Consider the following 24,688-nt stretch of genomic DNA (forward strand, 5'->3'; position numbering starts at 1 on the left):
TTCTGCCTGTTGAGCCACATGAGTTAATAATTATGGTTTAAGGAGATACACTCCTGTCCGGGAGGCTCCTCCCTCACAGGCAGCTGCTTCTTCGAGATAGCAAAGGTTAGTGTAGCCTGGGGGTAGGGAGAAGGCTCTGCCACCTGCCTGTCTCCGGAGGGACGGACACTTGGTCCGGCCCCGTAGGCATGAACCCCACCGAGGAAGGCGCCAGGTGCCCCGCCCGAGGAAAATGCCCCGTGTACCTGGCGATGAGCTCAGGGACGGTTCGCTACGCCCCATCAGGTCTGTGCCCTGCACTTGAGGGCGACCTGGGAGAGGAGCCCTGGGACACAGACAGGTGAGCTGGTGACCTGAAAGGGAGGGGAGATCTTGCTCTGTAGGGGGTCTGGGCGAGCAGCCAAGTTCTGGGCAGGGGACCCACCTGGAACTAGGAGTTTCATGAGCCTCCTACCAGCTCAGTGCCAGGGGGTGGCCCTGATGGTCTTGTCCCACTTGGTGATTACACAGACTTAGAGACCGAGGCTCAGAGAGGAGAAGACACTCACCCTAGGTCACACAGTGGATGGAGAACAGAGTCAGGCCCTGGGTCGTGCAGGCTGGCGGCTCTGCTCCAAGTCTCCCTCCAGCCGAGGGACTGTGGCCAAAGCTGGGGATGGGGAGGGCCAGGGAAACTGGTTGAGCGCAGGGGGGATTTGGAGAGGCCAGTGGCTTGGGGGCGGAAGACAAACCTTATTTTATTTCTCCCTTTCCACCTGCCGGCCAGGCAGCTAGTAGTCACCTGACTGCAGGCAGCTGCAGTCTCCAGCGAGTCCTGTTTTCTGGGCTGTCCTTTCAGAAAACAGGTATAAAGGGTCTCAGTCACCACCCCTGGCTGTGTGACATCAGGCATATTCCTGACCCTCTCTGAGCCCATCCTTTCCAGCTGAGGAGCAGAGCTTATGGGGCTGTGGGAGAAGCTAGTGAAGCCTGGGAGTCCAAGGTAACTGGATATATAGACGATGGAATATTTTTGACTGGTAATTGGGGTATCGATGCTCCCAGAATGGTGACCCCACACTTGCTTGTGGAGGCCTCACTCAAGGGCCTCCACAGCCCGCCCATCCTCCCATACTGAGGATTCTTCCTCTGGAGCCACGGCCCCAGGCTGGCACACCCTCCGCCCCTCATCTCCCACCAGTCTTGGACTAGGTCTTATCTCCTGCCCGCTCCTGTCCTGAGTTCCTCTGGAGTCATCTTCTTCCCCTTCCCTAAATAGTGAACGCAGCAAGGGCCAGGAAGGCAGCAGATGCTCAAGAGTTGTTCTGGTGAAGGGTTCAAGTCAGCGCTCATGAGGACGTCTGCTTTCTGCCAGGCCCTGGGCTGGGCTGGGCTGGGCTGGGCTGGGTGGGGAAACAGGGCGCCAGGAGGGAGCTGGTCCCTGTCCACAGTCACGGAAACAACTTCCCTGCAGAGTGAAAGGCATAGGAGGCCTGAGCAGAAAGATACTGGAAATCGGGAAGGGATGCCCCAGGTTGCTCCCCAGACAGGTGCTGGCCCAGGGAACCAGGACCTGGCATGACATCCAGCCTGCTGTCCACTCGCCATGTCCTGAGCCTTGACGGGGGCCGTGGCCACCTAGGGAAGGGATACTTTTTTCATTTTGAACAGAGATACCATTCACTGAGCAAGGTAGGTGTGCCTTGGGCAAGCGGGGGTCCTAGAAGTGGAGGTCCTTGAGAGTATGCCCCCATACGCCCCTCTCCCCACTGTACTAGACCCCCAGGAGGACAGAGACTGTGTCTCGCAGTTTCCTGTGGGTCCACAGCCCTTGTGTTGTCCACAGTTTGTACTCATAAAGGGTGGGTGGATGAACGAATGAAAGAGATACGTATGTGTCCCCAGATGAAGACCTGACAGACTCAAGCCTGGGACCCTGGCTCTGTGGGCCTAGGACACGGGTGCCCAGAGTGTGGTAGCTTCCAGAAGGGAGGTATCTTCTTCCAACCCTCCCAGTCCTCCTGTGGATATGACGGGCGGGAGACAGAGTTGCCCTCGGGAGAAAAGGGGGGTTAGTTTTCAGCAGTCCTGTGTTGCAGTTGAGGTCAATGCCAGGGTCAGAGTTTAGGATGGGTGACAGGCACCGAGAGACTGAGGTACACGGAGGCCAACGGTCTGAGATGCCCAGAGGAGGTTTTGCAGATGTGGCACCAGGCAGGTGTGTGGGTGTGATGGGTGCCTCCCTCCAGAGAGAAGACAGTGGCAAAGGCAAGGCTGGGAGAGGAGTGTTCACAGGCAGGAGAGGCTGGGGCTGGAGAGGGCCAAATGCGGGTTCTGCCTGGGATAAGCACCCAGAGAGTAAGACAGAGAATACGTGTTTTGCGGTCTGCCCCCCTTCCCACCAGGCAAAATGTCGCACAGGGACGGACACAGAACAGGGAGCTCGGGAGGGAGTGATGATGGCTAGGCCTGCGGAGGGGGTTGGAAGGTGTCTGCTGACCCAGAGTAAAGATCGATAAGGATCACGGAGCAGAAAGCCTGGTAACCAGTGTAGGTTCTTGAGCCGAGTGGCCCGGAGAGGGTGCTGCGCCGTGCCCGGAAGGAGGTGATGGGGGAGAGGCAGCAGCGGGGAGCGTCTGAGCGCTTCGGGCCAAGGACGATGGGGATCCGGCTCCCCCCGCAGTCGGACGGTCCGGGGCGGGCAGCCGAGTGGGGTTGGGCCCCGAGCGCGCTCCAGCTCTGCGCCCTGCGGGCGGGGGGGCGGGGCCGGGCATGTGTCCTCTGGCCACCCCCTTGGCCACGTGACCCCCGAGGGCAGGGTCGGGGCTGAGCTGGGGTCCCCGGTGAGAGCTGCGGCTGGACGGACGGACTGCGGTCAGGACTGACAGGCGGCGGGGCTGCCCGGCTGGCCAGGGGTGGAGTCGGCAGCGGCGGGGACGCGGTGCTAGGAGATCTCTGAGGCGGCGGGGACAGGCGCCGGGGCGCCCCGAAGCTCTGGGATGTGGAGCGGGTAGGTCCAGGCGCGCTCGCGGCTCCGAGCCGGGTCGGGCTGCCGCTGCCTCCGGGCTGGGCCGGTGAGGGGTCCTTGCCGAGTCTGTACACACAGGACTGGGTGTTCGGCTCCCCGGTCCTGTCTGTGGCGGAGGAACCCGTTGCAGCACGAGGACCAGAGAGCCGACTCAAACAGAGATGGAAGGACACTCCGCGGGGAGAGGTCACGGTGGCGGGGTGCGGGGGGGGGGTGTCTTCGGGCATTGGGAGTGTGAAAGGGGGTGGCAGGCCGTCCCTGTGTGACAGCGCCAACTCCTCCTAGCTCATTTGGAGAGCAAGCGAGATGGGGGAGGGGTGCAAGTCGGTAAGTCTGGGGTACATGGCCAGAGGAGCGCCCCCTGCAGAAGAACCCTTGGAAAGCAGTGCAGTTGGGGAAAAGGGGCTGGGTCTCTGCCAAAGGCGCCTGAAAGTTGCTGAGCCTCCATCTGGGGCTCCTGGAGGGGCGGGGCTCAGAGGCTTGGGCTGGGAGCCCCCCTCCCAGCACCCGTGTCTGCTCGTTGGCTTTCCGGTGGTCCCTGGCCCTGGCTGACCCCTGCCCCATATGTGCAGGAAGGCTGTGGTCTTCTCCTGGAGCTGGGTAAACACTTCCTCTTTCCCCAGGCGGGGGAAAGACCAGGTCCTGGGCGGCCAGAGTGGAGGTGCGCTGTGTTCCTGTAAAGAACGGGGCCAGCAGGGTGGTCCCAGCACAGGGCTCCCAGACAGAGCTGGGGAGTGACCGCAGCCCCCCTGGGGAGGCTGAAGAGTTTTCTGATATAGGCCAGATCCACTGTGCTCTATGGCACTCAGCAGAACCTGAACTGAGATGGGGTGAGGGGGAAGAACAGGCTTGATCCTCAGATGCAGGGGTGCTCCTGGTAGAGGTAGGGTGTAGAGAGACCAGAGGCTCTTAAAGGGAGAGCACTGAAGCAGAGCAGGTCATCCTCAGGGTTGTGCCTCCAGGGAAGGAGACCAGGTTTAGGGACAGTGTGGCTGAGATGGGTTGGTGGTACCTAGAGAGGTGAGGGCGGTACTCATTACCTCTTGTGTTGGCTGTGCCCAAGGCAAAACACAGCCACCGAGTTGCTGTGTGATCTTGAGAGGCCTCCCTCTCTGGGCCTCTAGGTGAAATGAGCAGGTTGTGGGGCCAGGAATGACCTAGGCCCAGAGAATGTCCTTTCCTGGAGGCATCCATGCCGGGGCCAGACAGAGGCGGCTGGGTGCTAGCAGGTGGACTCTCCCTCTCTGTCTCTCTTTTTATAAGATTTTATTTATTTATTTTTAGAGAGAGGGGAAGGGAAGGAGAGAAACACTGGCACATGGGAGAGACGTCAATCGGTTGCATCTTGTACACTCTCTGACCTGGGGCAGAACCCACAACCCAGGCACGTGCCCAGACTTGGAAACGAACAGGTGACCCCTCACTCTGCAGACAGCACCCAACCCACAGAGCCACATCGGTTAGGGCTAGACACTTCCTTTGAGGACAGAATCGAAGAGACGACTCAAGGTTCTGGAGAAGGTCCCCAGTCCAGCCTCCCTGCCATATTCCCAGGAACCTTCTGGGTGGACCAGGCTGCCATGCTGACCCCCACATGATCCTCAACAGTATCACTACTTTCATGAACATTTGTGTCCCCGGGGGCCTAGCCAGGTGTGGAGAACGAAGAAGGTGCTTCCTAAATGCAGACGCGAAGCATGAGGGGCCGAATGAGGAGCTGGGCACCTGGGGAGTGAGAGGCAGAGTTTTGCAGTTACCCTGACCCTACTTTTTTATGGACCCCTCGCATGGCTATTGGAGCCAGGGATCGACAGGTCAGGGGCCAGGCTGCCAGTACCCCCTGGGGACCTGGTGTCCTAGGAGCTTCCCCAGCAGCAGCAGCAGCAGCTGGAGGGACCCTGCCAGTGTCACTCACGCCCTTAAACTCTGACAAGCCTCTGTGCCTGTATCCCCCCGCAGCTCTGGGGCAGCTGTGCCCTTGGGGTCCTTCGTCCCGAACCAGGAGGAATCTGGGAGGAGGGGTCGATGTATCTGTATGTGTGAGGGGTCACCTTACCTGTGAGATGAACTGAGACATCTCTCTCGGGCGTCTGCTGTCACCGGCCAAGGCATGGTGCTAGCTCACGCCTCTGGCCCTGGGCCCAGAGCTGCTCCTCTGGTCGTGGTGGGACAAGGCAGGAGCTCAGGTGGGTCTGCTTTCCTGCACGTGGGCCATAACTCTGGGCCTGGAGGCAGCTCCCCCAAAATGGGGCCACACCCTCCCCATCTGCCACAGTGCCCCATGTCTGTAGTTTTGGGCACTAAGTCTGCCCTAAGTGGATGGGCATGAGGGCAGCGTCTTGGGGACTTCTGCAGCTGACCCTGGGCTGGGCACTTGGAACTTGGTCAGCAGGGGTCAGAGACTGGGTTCTGGGCTAGTTGTTGTTTTTTTTTTTTTTGCCATGAGGTAGCCACCTGACATGGGTGTAGCCCCTTAGTCTCAACTTTCCCGTCTGATGGATGGGAGTCATCATACCTGTCCTGGGGAGGGCCAGCCTCTGAGGGACTACCCAGAAATGAGAGGGGTCTACCCCAAACCCCCAGGGATGGGGGCTGTGTCTTCGCAGGCAGGCGATGTGCAAGAGAGCTCAGGGGCTGCCGGCAGGTGTGTGGTTCTGGGCAAGTCACTAACCTGCTCTGGGCTGTGGCTACTCCAAGGAGTGTGAGTCTGAGGCAGTTGTCTGTAAGGCCTAAGTCACAGGAGACTGAAGCTCTGAGACAGTTCTGTTTGTTTGTTTGTCTGTTTGTTTGAAATTTTGGTAAGAGTTTATTTGAGCCAAACTGAACACTTTGCCGGGAAGCTGGGAAGCAAGATCTTAAATGCTTCCCTGAGACAGTATGACCGGAGGCCCCAGGGTCGAGAGCAGGGGAAAGAGGGTTGTGCTACCCTTACTGCTGCCTCTTCCTGGCAGCCCTCCGTGAATTGCCCCCTCCCCCTTCTTTTCTTCTGTTCCATAATCAGCACACCTGTATGCAAGACTCACCCTCATCAGAGTCCCACTCGTCCCAGACTCCCCTGCCCCGGCACAGGAGAAACAGGGAACAAAAGGAATTGGAATGTGGCCTGCAGGGGGTGGGGGTGCTGCCGCTGGACTTGGGAGGCCGTGCAGGGGGCCGGGGGTGCTGCCGCTGGACTCGCGAGGCCGTGCAGGGGGCCGGGGGTGCTGCCGCTGGACTCGCGAGGCCGTGCAGGGGGCCGGGGGTGCTGCCGGGGGACTCGCGAGGCCGTGCAGGGGGCCGGGGGTGCTGCTGGGGGACTCGCGAGGCCGTGCAGGGGGCCGGGGGTGCTGCCGGGGGACTCGCGAGGCCGTGCAGGGGGCCGGGGGTGCTGCCGCTGGACTCGCGAGGCCGTGCAGGGGGCTGGGGGTGCTGCCGCTGGACTCGTGAGGCCGTGCAGACGGGGCGGAGCAGGGCTGGTGCAGCGCCTGGCACGGGGCGGGTGCTCACTGTGTGCGTGTTTGGCGTTCGTGTGTCAGTCTCGGGGTGTCAGATTCTTCTAGTACTGAGCAGGTGGATGCGAGCCTGGTGCTGGGGGCCCTGCCTTGACCAGCGGAGGGTGGAGTCCCTGCCCTCTGGGGCCTTGTTCCGGCTCTCAGTGGAGATCCGGGGCTGGATTTTCTCATCAGCGCCGGGCCGCGCTGACAGGCCTGGGGCTGGGGCTGGAGAGACTCGGCCGGCCCACCTGCTGTAGGAGTTCCGACCCTCTCCCCACTCTTGGTCCGTGTTCTCCTGCCAGGCGTTGCTGCTGCTCCCACCTCCCCTGCACACACCTGCTCCCCAGTTCCTGGAGTTGCCCAGGTCTACTCTCTCCCACCCCTGGAGTCCTGGTCTTCGGCTCCATGTGTCACACCGTTGCCCCTTCTCCTGGAACCCTCCGTTCATCTGACTCAGGCTGCGGCTGCCCCCTCTGACCTAGTGCCTCCCTCAGCCACCCCCTTCCCCTTCCCTGAAAGACCCCCTCCCAGTTCCTCATTCCTGTCATCACCACCGCCCCCTCCTTCACCTTCCCCTTGGTTTTTGACATCCATTCATTATTGCAACTCAGTTTTTTCTGTCCCCCTATCCAGCCCCTGGTGGTCCCACGAGCCCCCTCTCAGAGGCATCTGTGCCGTGTGTCCCCTGCTAGCTCAGAGCCTGCCTGGCTTGCACAGCTGCCCCGAGTGGAACTCGCCACCACCACTGCCACTGGGCACGAGCTCCAACTTCCTCACACCCGGTCTGCATCCTGCCTCACTTCTCCGAAAGCACCATTCATCCCCTTTCCTCCCCTGCGGGCTCCTCTGGGTGACAGGTCACATGACTCACTGCTGCCAGCACTCTGGGTTCACTTCCCATCCTGCCGCTTCCTTGCTGTGTGTTCCTGCCAAGGCGCCTGCCCTCTCTGAACCTCAGTGCCTCCAGTTTCAAACCAGGATGAGGAGAGCATCTCCTGGCTGCGATGTAATGTGGTTCACACACAGTGACACTTGTAGATTCAGGTGTCAAGGGCTGGGCACACAGCTGCCACAGTCCTCACACGCCATCCAGTGCAGCGGTGGGCTGGCGTGGGCGTGTAGCAGGGGCTCAGGATGCCAACGTGCTGGTGCGTTTGGAGCCGACGACTTGGCCCCTCTTAGTGAGCTGAGCCTGACTGGGCTTGGAGGCTGGCCCGGGATCCAGCATTTGAAACCTTTCCTGGGACCTCCATATCCCCTGGGCAGGGGTCGCTTGACCATCAGCCTCAGTGTCCCCAGGGCTTACTGAGCGCAGGAGCATGAATCTGAAGCCAGCCCCTGCGCTGCAGCACTGCCCCAGAGCTGGGCCCTGGCGGGCGGGGGTGGGGGGGCGTTCTGCTGATGGATCAGCCAAACTGGACATGGGCGAGGTGGCCCCAGACAGAAGGGGGGGGTGGCCAGAGCACCCTCCCTGCCCTCCTTTTGCCCCAGTTTCGGAGCTCCCCTTGCTGACAACACCTCCACCTGTTCAGTGAGCCCTTTTTGTGTGCCCTTTGGCTAAGGGGTCTTTGGCTCTAAGAGGTGATCTGGGCACCAGTGGGTAGAGAAGGAGAGGTTGAGGGGCAGGAAGTCCTTGTGGCAGGAGGGCCTGGTCAGGACTGGAAAGGAGCACCCAGGACCCTAGTCAGGCCCTCTGGACCCTGGGCTGGCCTGTGGACCAAGGGGTTGCTGGGTGACTGGGGACTGTGGCGCCCAGAGCCTTCATTCTCAGTTGCCCTTTTTTGTGGATGGAAATGAAAGCCTCGCTGGCCCTCCTGGGCAGGCCTGGATGGGGAGTGAGGTTCCGGAGGCTGCCTCCCCCACCCTCATATGTTTCCAGGGGAAGTGACCCCTCTGGGCCTTTCCTGTACGAACTGCCTTGGGCCCTAGGAAACGGCCCCCACCTACCTTCGACCTTGACTCTCACTATCTGAGCCTGTCCCCGAGCAGACCCCTTCCCAGTGGCCCACGGCAGCATTGCATCCTGGATGCTGGACTCTGTGTCTACAGGGAATGGGGACTGAGGAGGTTGGGGCAGAGGGCGTGCGCCTGGACTTGAGGGAAAGACCAGCAAAGAACTTAAGTGGTAGCCCGAGCTCACCCGAGAGAAAAGTGTGTCCTCTCTGCCACAGGGGTTCACGCCCAGGTTTTGGGGCCTGTGGTCTGGGAGGCTGAAGTGCATGGGGGAGGAGTGCTCTGGCTTGCGCTGGGCCGAGGAGCCAGGGGCTCGGGTCCCTTCTTAGTCTGAAGTGTCTGAGTCCCCGAGCTGGCCTCGGAGCCCAGAAATGGGAGGCAGAGGGTCCTGGGATTAGAGCTTCCCTCCCAGGACGCGGCAGGCCTTCCTCTCCTGGGCCCGCACCCCTGGCCCAGGCAGTGGGCAGCTGGAGACCACAGGGTGGTCCTACTGTCCCCACGCTTTCTGCCATCGAGATCTGCGTGTGGGGCCTTCCCACGGGGGTGGAGAAGGGGCCACAGACGCTCTGCCTGAGGCTTCCTGGGGTCTCTGTCTCTTCTGGCTGCAGAGTAGGGTCCCCTGCCCCCACCGGCAGTGAGCGGAAGTGGGAGCCTGTTGGGAAAATGATGGGGGACTGGCTGGCCACACCCCCCGCCTGTGCCCTTGGGACCAGAGGAGAGTTAAAGTCTTGCACTGTGTGGCCAGAGGCCCAGACCACACTGGTGGACAAAGTTCGGCCCTCACGGGAGGGGCTGGCGGCCCTCTTCTCCCAGGCAGGCGGTGTGAGACGTGGCGGGGCGGTCCCTGCAGAGGGAACGGCTCGGAGCCTGGGTGTCTGAGACCTGGGGTCCCATCTGTGCCCTGCGCTGTCCCTGTGGGCCAGCCCCACCCGAGGCCCATGGTTCTTGCCCTTTCTCTCAAAGTGGGCAACACCCACCCCAACAGGGGCCAGCTGCCCCCACCTGACTGAGGGCCGAGCCCCTGACCTCTGGACTGCCGGTGGGTACAGTCTCCAGGGCCTTCGGTGTCAGCCGCGGGACCCAGACCCTGGGCAGGCCTGTGGGGGGCGTGGGGGCGTCTGCCAGACGTGGCTGTGGACTGCACACCTCTCACCTGGTGCCAAGTCCAGGGCCTTCTCGCTTGACCCCTCCTGCCGCTCCTGCAGGGGCTCTTACTCCCAGCCACAGGCGGGAGGCTGCTGCAGAGGGTTCCCACGGGCTCACCTGCACCTCCGGTCAGAACCTGGCATGGCCTTGGGCTTGCCTGACATGCCTCTGCTCTCAGCTGCAGCTCCCCCAGCCCCGGCCCTTCCTCCTGCGGGGCAGTTTCTGGGCCTGAGCAGAGGCTGGGAAGCCAGGTGGGGTAAGAACTGGGTCAGATTTCCCTGCTACAGCCAAGGAGGGGACTCAGGAGGCTCCTCCGGAGCCCAGCAGTCTTGGATCCGCAACAGAAGCACTGATTCCGCCACTTACACTGCCGCCCGCTGGGAGCTGCTGGGAGGTAGGGTTGCCTGGGCTGCAGACCTGGCCACCTGTCCCCATACGGCAGCTGACCAGCCAGCCTGGTGACCTCTCCCTCGCCTGTAAAACAGGGACAATCCCACGACCGCCGTTGAGAGCTTTAAACAGAATAACATGGGCAGAGCACCCCTTGCGGACCCTGAGACAATGCAAGTCCCCTGGACGAGAGCCCAGCCCAGGCCCACCACTGCACCGCCACAGCCCCTCACACTGCAGGGACCCCCTTCCAACGAGACACCCGTCCCATACAAGGTTGCTAGGAGGATCCCTGTCCAGCACACAGACCATTAATGAAGTGACGGATGTGTATTCCCACCCCGCATCTCTGCCAGTCAGGACCCGGCCAGAGGAAACTCGAGGCCACTCTGTGGGCCAGTTCCAAAGCAGAGGGCAGGCCGGGCTGAGCTGGCCGGCCAGACGGGGCCACGGGGAGGGCTGGCTAGGAACGGGTTTATTGATGGGGTCCCTTGGTGTCCAGTCCCTTTGCGTCACCCGAGGGGGAAACCGAGACTGAGGAGCTGCTGGTGACAGTCCCAGAGTCCGAAGAACAAGCCGGAGGCCTGGCCCCCAGTCTTGCCCTCACACCTTCCCCTCAGCAGTCCAGGACTTTGTGGTCTTGTCTTTCCTCCCTCCTGTGTGGGCCTCCCCAAGCCCCCTCCCCTCCACTTCCTCGCTGCTATCAGTGCCCTGGCCCAGCCCCCCAGCCCAGCCTCTGCTGCTCAGAAGCTGCTGGCTCAGGAGCCGCCAACTTTTGCTGAGTGAGCGAGTCCAGAGGTGCTGTCTTGGCACAAACCACAAGCCCTCTCTCTCCCTCCCTCCCTTCCTCCTTCCCTCCCCAGGGTCTGCTTGGAAGGCAAAGACAGGAGTGCGGATTGGCTGCAGGAGGGGAGGGCAAAAGCTGGCGGCTCCCACCTCCCCCGAGCTGCCCCCAGGGGAGCAGGGTCCTGGGGCCCAGAGCAGGGGTGTTTGTCTGAGGTCACACGCGAATCAGGGAGAGCTGGGACCCGTCCCCACAGATCCAGGGGGACAGGAAGTGAGCCTGCCTGGCCTGGCTGTTTGCAGAACCTTCCTGCCTGTCCTAGCTGGTCCTTCCTCTTTGGCCTGCTCTTAGTTTGCATAAAATTTGCATTAACAATAACAACAAAGGCAATTCCCACATAAGTGCCTTCTGTGGGCCAAGGTCCTAGGCACCTCTCTGTGGCCCCAGTGACCCTTGAGGTAGGACCCTTTGGATTGTCCACACTTTATGAAGTGGCAACTCCAATTCTCAACAGTGATACCTTGACCCTGGGGTCACCTGCTGGACAAACAGAGCTGAGCACCACTGTGTGCCGTGCCCAGCCCTGGGGTGGCAGGAGGTGAGCAAACAGGAATGAATGAAGTCTCTTGACCCCAAGAGATTTCATTTTTGGTCATTCTGCCCTTGGGACAACCCTGGTGGTGGCCTCACTGGTAGCATCCTATCGTACAGGTACAGACACTGAGGCTCAGGTTGGCCCCTGGGCTCAGCTCTCTGGGTCTCAAGATCCCACCCTCTGTTTGCCGCTTGCCTCACAGGCAGCCCCACCCAGACGAGGGCCACCCACCGCCCCACGAAGCTGTTGCTGTCTCCTGGAAGAGTGTGGGCTCCTGCAGAAGCCTCAGGGAATCCCCGGGAGGCCTAGCGGAGACCTCTGTAGGGCAGGAGGCCCCCGGTGAGGAGGGCCCTGCAGCCACCCAGCTGGACATGAGCCGCCTGCGCAGCTCGTCCATGGAGATCCGAGAGAAGGGCTCGGAGTTCCTGAAGGAGGAGCTGCACAAAGCCCAGAAGGTGGGGTCCGGGAGGGGTGCCTGGGGGAGCTGTGGGCCCTCACCCACGTCCGGAGAGCTCACACACCTGTCCCGGCCTGTGCGGGGCACCAGGGAGGTCCAAACGAAGGGTAGGCCCGTTCTTCCAAAATGACTCGTAGCACTCTGGGCTTCTCTGAATATTTGTTCCAAACTCTGATGGACCGATAGTAAGGTCTCCACCCCCTGACAGGAGCTACCTCGGAAATGCCTCATAAAGTAGAGCAGCAGAGGAGGCGAGCTCAGGCCCCCATAAGATGACTCTGGGCATGGAGCCTGGTCAGGGGACGTGCTCTCCCCAATGGCAGGCTGGGGGCCCCGGGGGGGGGCTGACACCCACCCACCTCATAACCCCCAGGAACTAAAGCTGAAGGATGAGGAGTGTGAGCGGCTGTCCAAGGTCCGGGAGCAGCTGGAACGGGAGCTGGAGGAGCTGACAGCCAGCCTCTTCGAGGTGCAGTGGCCGGCCACCTGGGGGCCAGCTGGGGACTGGGTCCGCTGGGGGTGCATCGGCTGCTCACCACTGCTTCTTCCCAGGAAGCCCACAAGATGGTCCGAGAAGCCAACATGAAGCAGGCAGCGTCAGAGAAGCAGCTCAAAGAGGCTCGGGGCAAGGTGAGCCCCTGTGCCACCTGCCCAGGCCGGTCCAGAGCTCCTGCACACCTTCCTATTCAGTCAGACCCTTGCATGGCCTGGTGGGGCCCCCAGGGATGAGGGGCTCACTGCTAACCAGGGCCTGGGAGACAGGGGCGGAGATGACGCCACTGAAATTCCACTGGGCCCCAGAGACCTTTCCGGGGCCTTCTTGGGGCTGGGAGGATGCCCTCTGTGGTCATCGTTATTTCTGGTCTCACCCCACACCCCATCTACAAAGCAGAAACCTCTGCCTGGCTGTGTGAGCCTGGGTAGGTGACTCCTGGTTACTTTATGGGTGCCCATTTATCCATCTGTAAAAAGGGGGGCTGGGCTACTCCTGACTCCTGGGTGCCCCTCAGGGGGAGGCCCAGCCAGCCCCCCGACACAGGCATCTAAGGTAGTCCTGGCTTCTGCTGTGACCTCAGACAGGCCAGGTCTCCTCTCTGAGCCTCAGCTCCCCTGTCTGAAATGGGCGTCTCAGTCCCCAGCTTGCAGGCTGCTCCAGGGGCTGGTTGCTGCTGTCCTGAGTGGGGTGGCGGGTGGTGGCAGCCGGGGAGGCATCCGCCCTGGGCTAAGGTTGGCAGCCGTCTCGTTCTGGCCAGATCGACATGCTGCAGGCAGAGGTGACAGCCTTGAAGACACTGGTCATCACCTCCACACCAGCCTCTCCCAACCGCGAGCTCCACCCACAGCTGCTGAGCCCCACCAAGGCCGGGCCCCGCAAGGGCCACTTACGTCACAAGAGCACCAGCAGCACCCTGTGCCCGGCCGTGTGCCCTGCTGCTGGAAACATTCTCACACCGGACAAGGAGGGCAAAGAGGTGAGGGCCTGCGGGCGGGCAGTGGACACAGAAAAGGAAGACAGTCCCACTGTCAGCCAGGCATTCAGGCCTATTGGGAACCAGACCTGCCCCCTGCCCCCCCCACCACCACCCACACACTGTATGACCTGGGTCCTGTGCTGCCCTCTCTGGGCTTCTGTGTTCTCTGGCCCTGAGGGCTGGACAGGCTCCTTGTCAGGTGAGACATTTGGCCCCCAGCCTCAGGGCATACAGTCTGGGGGCCTGGTACCCGGTCCTTGCCCCTCTAAGCAGTAGATGGCATCTCTGCACCCGAGGCTGGCCTTGGTCTTCAGAGGGCTTGTCCTCTGGGCATCTTCAGAGAGACACACTCCCGCAGCCTCGAGAGGCTGTGCTGGGAGGGGCTCCTTGGGCCCTGTGTGGCCACAGCCCCGAGGCCCAGGGCTCAACCTTGTGACACCTCAGGGCTTGAGGGCTCTTAGCACCCTCTTGAGCATGGTCTTTGAGGAGCTGTCTCCCCGTCCTTGGCCGGGTAGATGGAGTCCTTGGGCCAGGTGGGACAACGGGCTAGGACGTCCTTGGCCGTGGGGACACCTGTCAGTGCCTCTGTTTCCTCACATGATAAGAGGGACTCCCAGGGCCGTGGAGGACTTGAAGAGGCGTGGACATCAGGAGCGCAGCTCAGGGCTGTACCCAGCGTGGGCCCACGAGGGCTCTGGTGGGACTCCGCTTCCCAGGGTCCCTGACACCCAGGGGGCCCCCCGCCCCTCCCCATCCTGTATCTCTGCAGTGTCTGGCGGGGGGGGCTGCAGTCCAGGCGTCTGGTCCCTCTTCTGAGTTCTGCACTTCAGCCTGGACACTGATATCTGCTTCCTGCTGTCTGTCTCTGTCCCCCTGTCTGTCCGTCTGTCTGCCTCATCGGCCCCACCCACCCAGCCTGGGCTGCCCCCGCTCCTCTCCCTGCTCCTCTGTGTGGTCCCCGGCAAGGCGATTCACCTCACCTACGAGCCGGCCTGGCAGCTCCCGCCTGGGGAGCAGCCGGCAGCCCCCACTTCCGCTACCTCTCTCTCCTTTTCCCGACAGGTAATGGCTCTGCAGAGGGGCCGCCCCTCTGGCCCCACAGCCTCGTTCACTGAGCATGCCCCCGCCACCCCAGCCAGGGGGGGGCCTCCCAGAGCCGATGTGTGTTCCCCTCTGTGTGCATGTACCTGTGCGTGACTAAGGGTACCTGTGAGCACCTGCAGCATCACTCTTCAACCCTCCCTCCTCCAGGAGGGAGTTGGGGGGTGGGGGTGGGTCTTAAGGTCGAGGCCCCCGGGACCCAAGTCCGCAACCCTGCGGTGCCGGGAAACTGCAAACACACCTGGAAGGGAAACCTGGGTTTGAAAGTCTTTGGTGCAAAGGGAAGAAGGGAGTTCTCCCTGGGGGGCCAGCCCTCCTGCCTGGCCACTGGGGACAGGCCCGCTGGCATGCTACGGGCTGCCCTGCATCCTCCTTCAGCTCTGCCTGTCTCTGCCGGGCTGGTCCCCACCACCCTGACCGCTCCTCCCCACTTGCCCTCCGCCACAGGTGGACACAGCCTTGTTTGCAGAGTTTCAGGCCTGGAGGGAATCGCCCACCTTGGACAAGAACAGCCCCTTCCTAGAAAGGGTGTACCGGGAGGACGTGGGCCCCTGCCTGGACTTCACCATGCAGGAGGTGAGTTGGGGCAGAAGGCAGCCAGCCGGCAGGCCCAGCCGCCCAGCCGAGGCTCCTTCCTCGCCAACCCACCCACTGCCCGGTCTGCCGCAGCTCTCGGCGCTGGTTCGGGCTGCCGTGGAGGACAACACGCTCACCATCGAGCCCGTGGCATTGCAAACACCGCCCACAGTGAAGGTGCCTGCAGTCGAATATGGCAGCACCAAGTAAGCTGTGCTCTGTTCTCTCATTTCTGCCCCCTTGGAAAAGCCCGCCCCCCCAGCATCTTGACTCTGCTGAGGGGGTGGCCAAGGAGGACTGAGCCTTGGGCCTGCCTGCTTGCAGGAGCTCTGGTGTGGTTGCCGGGGGTGGACAGGGTGTGGTATACACCCAGAGGAGTACGGGGGTGCCTGGCAGAAGAGGGACAGTGGCGCCCTCATGCAGGGCCAGGAGGCATCTCTGGCTCTGCCCCGACCCATCCTGTCCCTAGTCCCAGGCCCCCAGGCTCTCCAGGGAGTCCAGAAGTGGGGGTCTGCCTCTCCCTGGTGGGCCTGACACACATCCCTCTTTAATCCCTCCTCTCTCCCACAGTGGGCTCTGGGCCCCAACTGACACATGAGTGATGTCAATAGCCAGCTCTGCCTTCTGCTAATAAACAACCAAACAGTGCTGGTATCTGGTCCTTCCTGCTACTGAGCCGGCCCTAAGCAGGGCTGGAGCAGAACACACGCACCAGGGTGGAGCAGGGGGCGGGAGATCGGGGAGCACTTCCCCGCCGCAGCAGGGCGGCCTGCAGGGAAGCCTCGGAATGGCCGTTTGCCGAGTAGGGAAGGCCTTTCAGGCGGAAGGAACAGAATGAATACAAGTATGAGATGCCGGGGCACCACAGAAACACTGCCGAGTCCGTGGGGAAACTGTGGGTTGGGCAGGGAGATGGGACTGAGGCTGCAGAGGGTGTGGGGGGCCAGAGTGAAGGTCCTCAAATGAGGTTTGGGCTTTAACCTGCTAGCCAGCATTTCACGAACCATCTAAAGACGTCCCTGAAGTTGTCCCTGGAAGAGGGTTCCATGGTCCAGGCAGAGGGTCATAGTGGACCTGGAGGCGGCAAAGGCTCTGATAAGCCCCGCAGCCAGGGCGCCCATTAAACCTTCCTTTACTCAGGATTCTGCATAGCTATTTCCCGGGCGGTGGGTGAGCTGCAGGGAAAGATGACGGGCTAGCTGCAGGTGTCCGGAGGAACCCCGGACCCGTGGCACCCGTGGTAACATGGAAACAGAGGGGCAGGGCTGGTTGGAAGGAGCTGAGGGGAGCCAGTCACAGGGCCCCACTGGTGTGACCTGGCCTGGAGACTTGGTGACTAAATGGAGGAGAGGGTGGACTGCTTCTTAGGTGGGGGGAGGGGTGACTGGGTCTAAGGGCCCCAGTAAAGTAGGGGAGGCATTTTAGGGGCTTTAGGAGGTAGGGCTTTGGTACCCCTGGCATGCAGTAGACCAAGCTCTCCTGCTCCTCCTGCGGTGCCTCCTCCTGGATGCTGCACCCTCCCTGGGGGAGCTGGGCTGGGGAGCCCCAGCTGGCCCCCACGGTCCCCTCTGGTTTCCCCCAGCAGCTGTGCCCTGAGCGGACTGGCCCGAGTCTGTCGCCACCGAATCCGGCTCGGGGACTCCGAGAGCCACTACTACATCTCGCCATCCTCCCGAGCCAGGGTGAGTCATCCATCCGGAGTGTCATCTGGCTCCTTAGGGGCCTCCTGGGCTGGGACTCTGGGCCCCAGGCCTTGATCCACACAGCAGGCTCAGAGACTGACTCTGAGCCAGGTGTGTCCGTTTGCTATTGCTGCGTAACAAGTCACCATAAACTTCTTGGCTTAAAACAGCACCCATTCGTTCTCATCTCCCTGGGTCAGGAGTCTGGGCACAGCCTGGCTCGGTCCCCTGCTCAGGGTCTCCTGGACTGCAGACAAGGTGTCAGTTACGGCATGCTTTCTGGAGACTGGGGTCTTCTTCTAAATGCAGAATTCACTTCCTTTGTGGTTGAAGGACTGAGGTACCCATGTTCTTGCAAGCCAGAAGATCATCACAGGAGGGACAGCCATCACCTCTGTTGTTTGCCTTAATCGAGCGGGTGACGCTAGAGTTCAGCTGCACACTCCTGAGCCAGCTTGGGCTCCGGCCCAGGCTTGGGAGACAGTTCTGAGGGTGTCTGCCACCGAGCCTGATGGTCAGCCTTGGCACCCAAGGGTCCTCTGGGCCTCTCAGCTCCTGCCCTCTCTTGCCCTGTGACCCAGGCTGGGCCAGGGGGCCTCACCAAGCTGGTGGGTAAGGGGGGGTGGTCCCCAGTCCTCTTGTTTCCTCATGAACAGTGAAGAGGATTGGAAGGAACAAAAGCGAACGCGTTTGGAAAACTCCGAGCTCAGTGCACAGATGACAGAGTGTGGACAGGTCCTCTGTGAAGGAACATTTCCTCCCCTTGACCTGCTGGGGGCTCCTCATGGGGACTAACTGGGCAAATGGCCCCATCATTGGGCAGCCGCCTAGTCAGCGAGGGCAGCTTGTCTGGTCCTCTCAGCCTCCCCAGAGCATCCGAGCCTGTTGCCCTGGTGCGTGCCCCTGGGGTGGAGCTGGGCTCTCGTCCACCCGAGGGAGCCTGGGCCTCAGAAAGGACAGGAGCGTGTCTGGGGCCACCCAGCCGACCTGAGGCCTCCCCCTTCTGAATCCAGTCTCTGCAGCACCCACCTCATGCATCTGTGCCCAGAGCCCTGTTCCGTCCCCCTTTCTGATCCCAGCCAGGGTTCAGCAGGAGGCTCCCCATACAGATGTCCCCCTGCCTAGCAAAGCCACATTCAGAACTTTGCTCCCTCTGGGCCCGCATGTCCACTGTGTGGGCAGACCTGGCATGGGAGATGACAGGGTGTGAAGTGTTAGGATGTGGTCCCCACCTGAAGAGACCAAGTACTGCGGAGTCCACAGGGACAAGAGTTCTGTCCCCAGCCCTGGCCGGTGTGGTTCAGTGGATTGAGTGTTGGCCTGGGAACCAAAAGGTCACTGGTTTGATTCCCAGTCAAGGCACATGCCTGGGTTTCGGGCCAGGTCCCCAGTTGGGGGCATGCAAAAGACAACCGGTGGGTTTCTCTCCCTCTCTTTTTCCCTCCTTTCCCCTCTCTCTAAAAATCTTTTTAAAAAAAGTTCTGTCCCCAAAGCACAGCCCCTGGGAAAAAACCCCACTGCTCGCTGCCCCCAGTCACTGCCCACAGCCTCCTGTGGGGGCCCCCTGGCCCTGGGCAACACCCCACCCTGCCCCTCCCACCTCCTCAGCCACCCTGGACTTTATACCACCCTGCCTTTGCCCAGGCCACCAACCCCCCTGCACCCACTTTTGTCGCCCTGGCAAGGGCTCTTGTGTGGGTTGAGGGCCCAGCAAGGGCACTGCCTCCTCCCTGCATCTTCCTCCACTCCCCAGACCGCGCCCCCCCACCCTGGACAGCCCTTCCCCAGAGCGCTGGACATTCCGTAGGGGCTGCTGTGGGTGTAGCTGCCAGCTGCCTTCCACCTCTCTCAGAGTGGGTTTCCCTAGACGCAGACCCTAAGAGAAGGTTTGTGTGTGTCTCAGGAGCTAGTGAGGGCGGACAGGTTGTGGGGTGTGGAGCGAAGAGGGTGTGTGGCCTCAGCTGGAGTCTGGCTGCAGCCCAGAGTGGAGCCAGCCTTGCATACTGCCCTCCCCACCCGGCCACCACCAGTCCATCATTGGCAGAGGGGCGCCTATGAGCTGTTAATGGCCGACACTTTCAGCAGCGGGGTGATGAGGCCCCCCGAGGGCATCCTCTGTGCCCTCCCCCCCAGCAAGAGAGTCACCACGGCAGGGCCCAGTTCTGAACACGGCCTGGCATGGAGCAGGCCTCAGGCCCGTGGGGGCGGGGGGGCTTTGGGCCTGGGGAGCTGGGACAGCCAGGGGAGCCGCTGCTGATCCGCTCGTCTGTCCCGGCATCACGAAGAGCCCCTGGCAGAGGCCTGGCTGGCCAGGCACTGCAGCATCCAGAGCAAGCAGGCCCCGGGGGTGAGCGTAGTTTCCTGCTCCCACCCTGCTGCTCTCAGCCCTGTGACCTCCGGTCGTTGTCGCGTGGCTTCGTTTCTGCAGCCTCTGTCTTCCCCACGTGTAAAATGGGAACGATAAGCACGCCTGCCTTGCTGGAAGTGTGGACTTGATTGAATGTTAGTTGCTGCTATTCTTTTCCTTAGAAGTAGTAATAATAGCTCTGCTACTGTGAATTAAAACCACCCAGCCCTGTTCATTTCAGGGAGCATTATCTGGCCCTGATGGGACAGGACATGGGCTTCCCGTTCTGGTCTCTGGTCTGCCCTGGCTTTCGAGGGACCCCATCTTGGAGGACTGGCGGGTCACACCCTCCCACCTTCTTCCCACAGATCACTGCTGTGTGCAACTTCTTCACCTACATCCGCTACATCCAGCAAGGCCTGGTGCGGCAGGACGGTGAGCATCCCCTGGTGGCCAGTGGGGGGAACGGCGCCCCAGAGGGCTGGGACTGGCCCGCAGCACAGGGATCATCACCCAGAGAGGGTTTTGCTGTCCCTGTCTCAGGCCAGGACTCTGCGAGGGAGGAGACTGTGGGTTAGTAAAGAGCTGGTAGGCCTCCTGGTGCCGAGATGAGCCGCAGAAGGAGCCTCCTGGGCCCTGCCCTACCAGGAAGGCTAGCCACGGTCACTGCCGTACCTGGGTCTGACTGCCGCCTCCGCCCAGAAACCTCTCCGTGCCCCGCAGCCTTCAGGGACAGCTTCCTGTTACCAGCCTGGCCTTTGAGGACGTGCATGAGGGGCCTCCCCTGGGAGTCCCCTCCCCTCCAAGTGTGGCCTCCTCGCGGTCCCCTGAGTGAGAGCCCCCCACTGAGCCCAGCCAGTCCTCCATTCTGCTGCCCCCCACCCCCCGATCTATAAAGCCTGCCTTCCCACTCCTCCAAACCTTGTCCCCTGATGAGCCTCTTCCCGAACCAGTCTGGAGTCTGAGCCTTTCCTCCCCCACTTGGGGGTCAAGTCTCTCTGGAAGGCCAAAGCCAGATCAGGTGGTGAGCCCTGAGGGGCCACCTCCTCCCAGGTCCCTGGACTGACAGTGCGGCCCTGCCCCTGCTCAAAGTCCCAGTGAGGTGAGGTTGGAAAGCGTGTGTGAGTGTGTGGCAGCGTGCACACGCATGTCTGTGTTAGGCTGTGGGAGTGACCATCCCTGCCTCCTCCAGGACGGCACAGAAGGGTCTCTGCCCCTTCGAGTGTGTTCAGCGGTTTTCAAGACCACGGCCGGGAGCCTCAGAGAGGTTCACCACACACCGAGATCCTCTGTCCTGGGGAAGCAGGGAGCCCTGGGGTGCCTGCCCGCTGCCCTGCCCACAGCCAGCAGAGGGGGCCAGGCCACCTGCCTAAGATGACCCTGAGCTGTCACTAAGCCGTCCCCTCTCTGTCTGCTTACAGCAGAGCCAATGTTCTGGGAGATCACAAGGCTGCGCAAGGAGATGTCACTGGCCAAGCTGGGCTTCTTCCCCCAGGAGGCCTAGGGCCTGGCCCAGGCCGGAGTGGGGCTCAGGGCGGGAGCCAGTCAGTACCCCGAGTCTGACAGACGGACAGCAAGACAGGACCCTGCAGCCAGCCCTGAGCCAGAAGCTGAACAGAGGGACAAATGGCCAGGCCATGGAGACAGCACTGAGCTGGTACCAAAGGTCCATCCCAGCACACACAGGACCTCATGAGATGACCCTTCTCTCCTCCCCAGCGGTACTACAGCCACCAGGAGGCTCTAGAAAGCACCAAAGACCAAGGAGCCTGGACCCATACTCAAGGGCTCAGCTTTTTGGAGGGGACACCCAAGGCAGCCAGCACCCCTCACCTGCAGTTCCAGGAGCTGCTGCCTGCAGGTGCATTGTTGCTGCCATTTTCTCAGAAAGAAACCTTGCTCCTCGCTGAGTGGCCCAATTTCCCCAGTTCCCAAGCCCTGGGCCACCAGCACCCCCTTGTGGCCATCCCTTGCCTTATTCCCAGGTGGCCTCAGCTTTGGACTGCCCCAGTGAGCCTGCCATCCTAAGTGTCCATGGGGCAGCGGTGCTAGGAGAGGCTGACAGGGGCTTCCATGCCAACTTGTATCTGCTTGAGAACTGCCCCGGAGTTCCCCAGATGGGTCAAGCCCCCCACACACACCCTCCTGACTTTCCCCCTTCCCTCTCAGAGCCCTGTGTGCCAGGACGCCATGCCCCACCCCTGCTGGAAGGACTGGGGCCCCTTTCTCCCAAAGTAAAACACAGACAGGACCTCAGGACACCAAGCCTGTTTCCAGCTGTGCAAACAGCAGGGGCTCAGGTCGCCAAGCCCTGCATGTGGGACTGGGGTGGGACGGGCAGGACCCGGGCCCCTCCTCGCCCCTCACAGCCCACTCAGGACCGGGCTGCACCCTGCACACATCCCTCACCACGTCCGATTTCCTCCTCTGAATGGAATGTACCACCGTCGCTATTTAATAAAGGAAGCCTTTGTTGATAGGGGCCGAGTGGCCACCCGCCTTCACTCCCGCGCCCTGGGGCTCAGGCCAAGGCCTGGGCATCTGAAGGAATGAAACCAAATCCTTTCCTTGCCCACCCACCCTCGTGCTTGAGATTAAACCCAAATCCTGAAGCGATTGCTGTGGGGAGGACTCCAGGAGTCCTCCCCGGTGTTCGTGAGGCTGGGGGGGGTGCCGGGGGATGAGCTGGCTTCCTCTCCTCAGGAGAGCCGCTGCTGCGGCGTCGCGAGGGCCTTGGGCAGATCCCCCACCTGTCTCCCACCGCCTCGGGCTGATGGAGCCCAAAGCATTGAGGCTGCCTGGCGCTGGAGCGACAGCCGCAGGGTTGATGGGTGGGGACTGCGGTAGCAGTGGGGGACAAAGAGGATGAAGGTCTGGGCCCTGGCACTGCCCATCCCTACCCCCAGCGCCCGTGCCCCTGGCCCAGGAACATCCAGGGCTCAGGCACCATGTCAGAGGGTCCTCCCCTGCTCTGCCCACACTCCTGCACTAGGTGGCGCTTCTGAGTGAGGGCACTTCTGTTGGCAGGCCCACGTGGGCGCATTGGCAGCACACAATAGCTGAGGTACCCAGGGGTGTGGGGGGTGGACAGCCACACACACAGCCTGGCCCCATTTTCTCCTGACAATACTCAATTTCTGAGCACACGCCTGGGTCCAAGCCCTCTCAACGAGGGAGCTCATTGAATCATAGCAACCTGCAGAGGTGCAATTGCCCCCACTGTGCCGATGAATTGGCTGATGCACGGAGAGGTCACACGGAGAAAATGGGGCGGGGGGTGGGGGGGCCCACGACAGGACTGAATGAGCCCAGCCCCAGAGCCCACAGCGTTCACCGGCATCCTAAGACTCTTCCTGAACACCCGCCACGTTCCTGGTAGGGAGTCGGGCCCTTCCTGGTTTCTCAGAGATGGGGAGACGGAGTCAGGTTTGAATCAAGGTTTGATCCCCATACTTCTACCCCATGACAGCTGCCCCCGCCCTTGTTATCCTGGCTCAGGGTAGGGTGGGGGTCTCCGAAGGAGCTCAGCGATCTGACTCTTGGCGTCAGGAGGGGACGCTGAGCTGGCATCAGTCATGTAGGGGTTGTTAGTGAATTTTCTAGATAACCTGCTTGGCCCTGGCATAGGCAGCCACCTCTTTTTCCTTTTAAAACATGTTACTTATTTATTTATTTTTAGAAAGAAGGGAAGGGAGGGAGAAAGAGGGAGAGAAACGTTGATGTTTGAGAGAAACAACTGGTTGCCTCTCGCATGCCCCCAACGAGGGACCTGGCCCGCCACCCAGGCATGTGCCCTGACTGGGAATCGAACCAGCGAACTTTTGGCTCACAGGCCAGCGCTCAGTTCACTGAGGCACACCCACCAGGGCTGGAGCCACCTTGTGAAAGCCAGCGCTGACCAACGGCCAGTGAGCCCAGCGCAGCCACACAGCGGAGCTGCTGCGTTTCGAGGTCGGCCTCGCTTGTCCTGCCTGCCGGGCTCTGTACCAGGGCAGGTCGCTCCTCTCATCGGTGAGCCAGGAAGATCTGACCAAGTGACCTTTGCAGCCCCCCTCCCCTGCTTCTTTCATTTATTTTATTGTCATAAAAAAAACATTTACCGTCCTGAGCACTGTCCAGTGGGCAGGGCAGTTGCGTTCATTGTGTCCGCACTGCTAGCACACGGAAGTTTCTCGCCTTGCCCATCTGAAACGCTGTGCCGGTTACAGAGCTCCGGTCCGCCACCGCAGGCAGCCACCACTCTACGTCCTGTCTTTAGCAGGTTGCCCTCTTCAGGTGCTTTAAGAGGAAATCACGCACTGTTTGCCTTTTTGTGACAGCGCGCGGGTCATTTGTGGTGCCGCACGGGGCAGGATTTTTCCTTTTTAAGGAGGAATGACGTTCCCATGTGTGTTTGTGCCGCATTTTTTTTTACCCTCCCATCCACGGGCACTTAGTTTGTTTCCACCTCTTGGCCACTGTGAATGCTGCTGCTGTGAACACGGAGTGCGAGGCATAGCCTGGGGGCCCACGTTCCGCTCCTTTGGGTGTTTGCCCAGAGGTGACACTGCCAGATCATAAGGGGGTTTTATTTTTAATTTTTTGAGGACCCTCCGTTCTGTCTCCTGGGGCGGCTGTGCCAATTTGCATCCCCACCAACGGTGTGCAAGGATTCCAGCCCCTGCATCCTCCCCGACACTTCTTACCTCAGTGTCTTTTGATAATGGCTGTGTTGATGGCTGGGAGGTGACATCTTGTGGTTTGGATTTGCGTTTCTCTGATGGTTAGTGATGTTGAGCATCTTTTCACGTGCTTGCTGTCTGTCTGCGGCCTCTGTTGACCAAGGGGCGTCCATTCTGAGGCGCTGTCCTGCACCATCGTAGCGATACCTTTGGGGAGTCTTTGGTGGCAGGGCTCCAGGTCTTGGATCCTCCTGTGGGCCCTGCCTCCCCGGGCCCCCCCACCTCACAGAAGAGCTGTGTCCGGGGACCAGTAATCAAGCTGGCAGCATGGTGAGCTGGAACTCAAAGCCAAGCTGCAGCTCTGGCTTGTCTGTTGTGTGGGTCTGTGCTTTGTGGCCGCTCCTTCTGGGAGGCCCAGCGCTCTCTCATATGTCTGCCTGCCTGGGCCCCTGCTGCACCCACTCGGCCTGTCCGAGCCACTGTGCCCCAGGTCTGCACAAGCATCATTTGGCTCCAGGACAGTGGCTGGCAGCTCCATGGGGTGGAGACTGCAGCAGGTCCAACAAGAGGCCTGTGTGGCAGCTCCTGGTAGGGAGAAGCCAGGCCAGGGCTGAGACAAGGGCTGTATTGGAGACCCCCCTCCCAAAACGCCCCAGCTGGCCAGACCCCTCCTTGCCTTTTGGCTAGTGAGTTCCCCCTCCTCCCTAAACCCAACACTCTGGCAGCGGCCCCGTGGCAGCTCAGGAATGTCAACTGGTGCCTCTCCCTTTCCAAGTGGTCAGAAAGGGCTCGGTTGCCCCGACGGGTTTGGGGCCAATAAAGTCCCAAGTTCTCCCTGACCCTAGGAGAGTTTCAAGATCGACTGGATTGCAGCCCAGAAAGGCAAACCGACCTATCGAAGGCTATAGAGAAATCACGAGGGACACTTTGGGGAGGGGACACAGCTTAGACACCTTTTGGGGTACAGGAGTCCAGGCAGCGGGTGGCCAGCCACTCCCTCCTCCTTGCCAGGGTGAAGGGCCTGGGGTGGCAGCGTGGCTCTGA

The 24,688-nt window shown here is 61.3% G+C and overlaps 1 protein-coding gene across 6 annotated transcripts; it reads left to right on the forward strand.

Moving 5' to 3' along the window:
- Nucleotides 1-104: 104 nt before the first annotated feature.
- Nucleotides 105-21,462, forward strand: RAB3IL1 (RAB3A interacting protein like 1). Of its 6 annotated transcripts, XM_053659215.1 has the most exons (11): nt 105-340; nt 11,551-11,803; nt 12,179-12,274; nt 12,358-12,435; nt 13,059-13,277; nt 14,193-14,339; nt 14,826-14,954; nt 15,048-15,160; nt 16,537-16,636; nt 19,352-19,418; nt 20,405-21,462. In XM_053659215.1, the coding sequence occupies exons 1-11, from the start codon at nt 189-191 to the stop codon at nt 20,485-20,487; spliced, it is 1,437 nt and encodes a 478-aa protein (XP_053515190.1). In that variant the 5' UTR covers nt 105-188; the 3' UTR covers nt 20,488-21,462. The 6 variants fall into 6 exon arrangements, with proteins under 6 accessions (XP_053515190.1, XP_036993619.2, XP_036993617.2 ...); XM_037137722.2 differs by lacking the exon at nt 14,193-14,339 and having other exon boundaries at nt 106-340; nt 16,540-16,636; XM_037137721.2 differs by lacking the exon at nt 14,193-14,339 and having other exon boundaries at nt 107-340.
- The last annotated feature ends 3,226 nt before the right edge of the window (nt 21,463-24,688 follow it).

This window comes from Artibeus jamaicensis, unplaced genomic scaffold (genome assembly GCF_021234435.1).
Source record: "Artibeus jamaicensis isolate MK-2021 breed Jamaican fruit bat unplaced genomic scaffold, CSHL_Jam_final scaffold_614, whole genome shotgun sequence".
NCBI classification, from domain to species: domain Eukaryota; kingdom Metazoa; phylum Chordata; class Mammalia; order Chiroptera; family Phyllostomidae; genus Artibeus; species Artibeus jamaicensis.

Coding starts and splice junctions, on each gene's coding strand:
- RAB3IL1 (XM_053659215.1), top strand. CDS start 189: ATGAACCCCACCGAGGAAGGCGCCAGGTGCCCCGCCCGAGGAAAATGC. Junction 16,637..19,351: donor CGCCATCCTCCCGAGCCAGG/GTGAGTCATCCA, acceptor TTCTTCCCACAG/ATCACTGCTGTGTGCAACTT. Junction 19,419..20,404: donor AGGCCTGGTGCGGCAGGACG/GTGAGCATCCCC, acceptor GTCTGCTTACAG/CAGAGCCAATGTTCTGGGAG.